Here is a 967-nt window from a genome sequence, read left to right on the forward strand (position 1 = left end):
CGGGCTGCGCCGGGCGGCCCCCGAGCCCCGCCGCGCCCCGGGCGTCCTGGCACGTCCGAGCCCCGCAGGGCCGCGACGCCCGGCCGGCAGCGCCCGCTCCGCCCCGCGCCGTCCCGCGCGGCCCCTCACACACCCTACCTTCCGCCATGTCGGGCCGGCCCTGCTGCCGCAACCTCGCGAGAAGAGCGCCGCGGCCAGGGCGGCGCGGACCGGAGGCCGCGGGTCTCGCGAGAGTCTCGGGAGGCGGGCGGAAGGAGCGCCAGCGGGAGGCGGGCGCGAGCGGCGCGCGGTGGCCCCTGCTCCCCTCGCGCCTTCGAGGCGCTGGCGTGCGGCACGCCGACGCGCGGGGTCGCGGCCGCGGCCCGTTCGGGACCTTGAACGGGATGGACGCAGCGGGCAACGCTATTCCTTGCAGAAACCTGGCCGGGAGACGGCCGAGAGAGGGGCTCCGTGGTCTCCAGGCGCTTTTCCGACCGGGGAGCTGAGGCGGCGGCAGAGGCGACAGGAAGCGGGGCAGGGGCTCGCCGCGGAGCCCACTACAGAACCCTCCGCGCACCCATCCGCGGACGCCTCCACGGACCTCACTGCACACCCCACCAGGGACCCCACTACGCACCCTCACGGACCTCACCGCGGACCCCACTGCACATCCCTCCACAGACTTCACTATGCCCCCCACCGTGGACCCCACTAAGCACCCCTACACGGACCTCACTTAGGGACCCACCCCGTGGACCCCACTAGGCACCCCACGTGGACCCCTCCACGGACCTCACCGTGGACCCCACTACGCATCCTACCGAGGACCCCACCATGCACCCACCAATGACCCCGCCATGGACCCCACTGTGGACCCCACCACGCACCCCACCTCTGACCCCACTGCAGACCCCACTGTGCACCCCACCAATGACCCCTCCGTGGACCTCACGGGACCCCACCGATGACCCCAATGCAGAGTTCACTG

General features: G+C 73.4%; 1 protein-coding gene across 1 annotated transcript in view; it reads right to left on the reverse strand.

The window, feature by feature from the left end:
* The window catches only part of ANKFY1 (ankyrin repeat and FYVE domain containing 1), an 87,145-nt gene extending 86,991 nt beyond the window's left edge, over positions 1–154 (reverse strand). Inside the window, exon 1 of the mRNA XM_021694844.2 lies at positions 139–154. Within this exon, the coding sequence (XP_021550519.1) occupies positions 139–148 (10 nt within the window). The 5' untranslated portion in view covers positions 149–154. The remainder of the gene's footprint in view (positions 1–138) is intronic.
* Between the last annotated feature and the right edge of the window lie 813 nt (positions 155–967).

This window comes from Neomonachus schauinslandi, chromosome 15, assembly GCF_002201575.2.
Source record: "Neomonachus schauinslandi chromosome 15, ASM220157v2, whole genome shotgun sequence".
Classification (NCBI taxonomy): domain Eukaryota; kingdom Metazoa; phylum Chordata; class Mammalia; order Carnivora; family Phocidae; genus Neomonachus; species Neomonachus schauinslandi.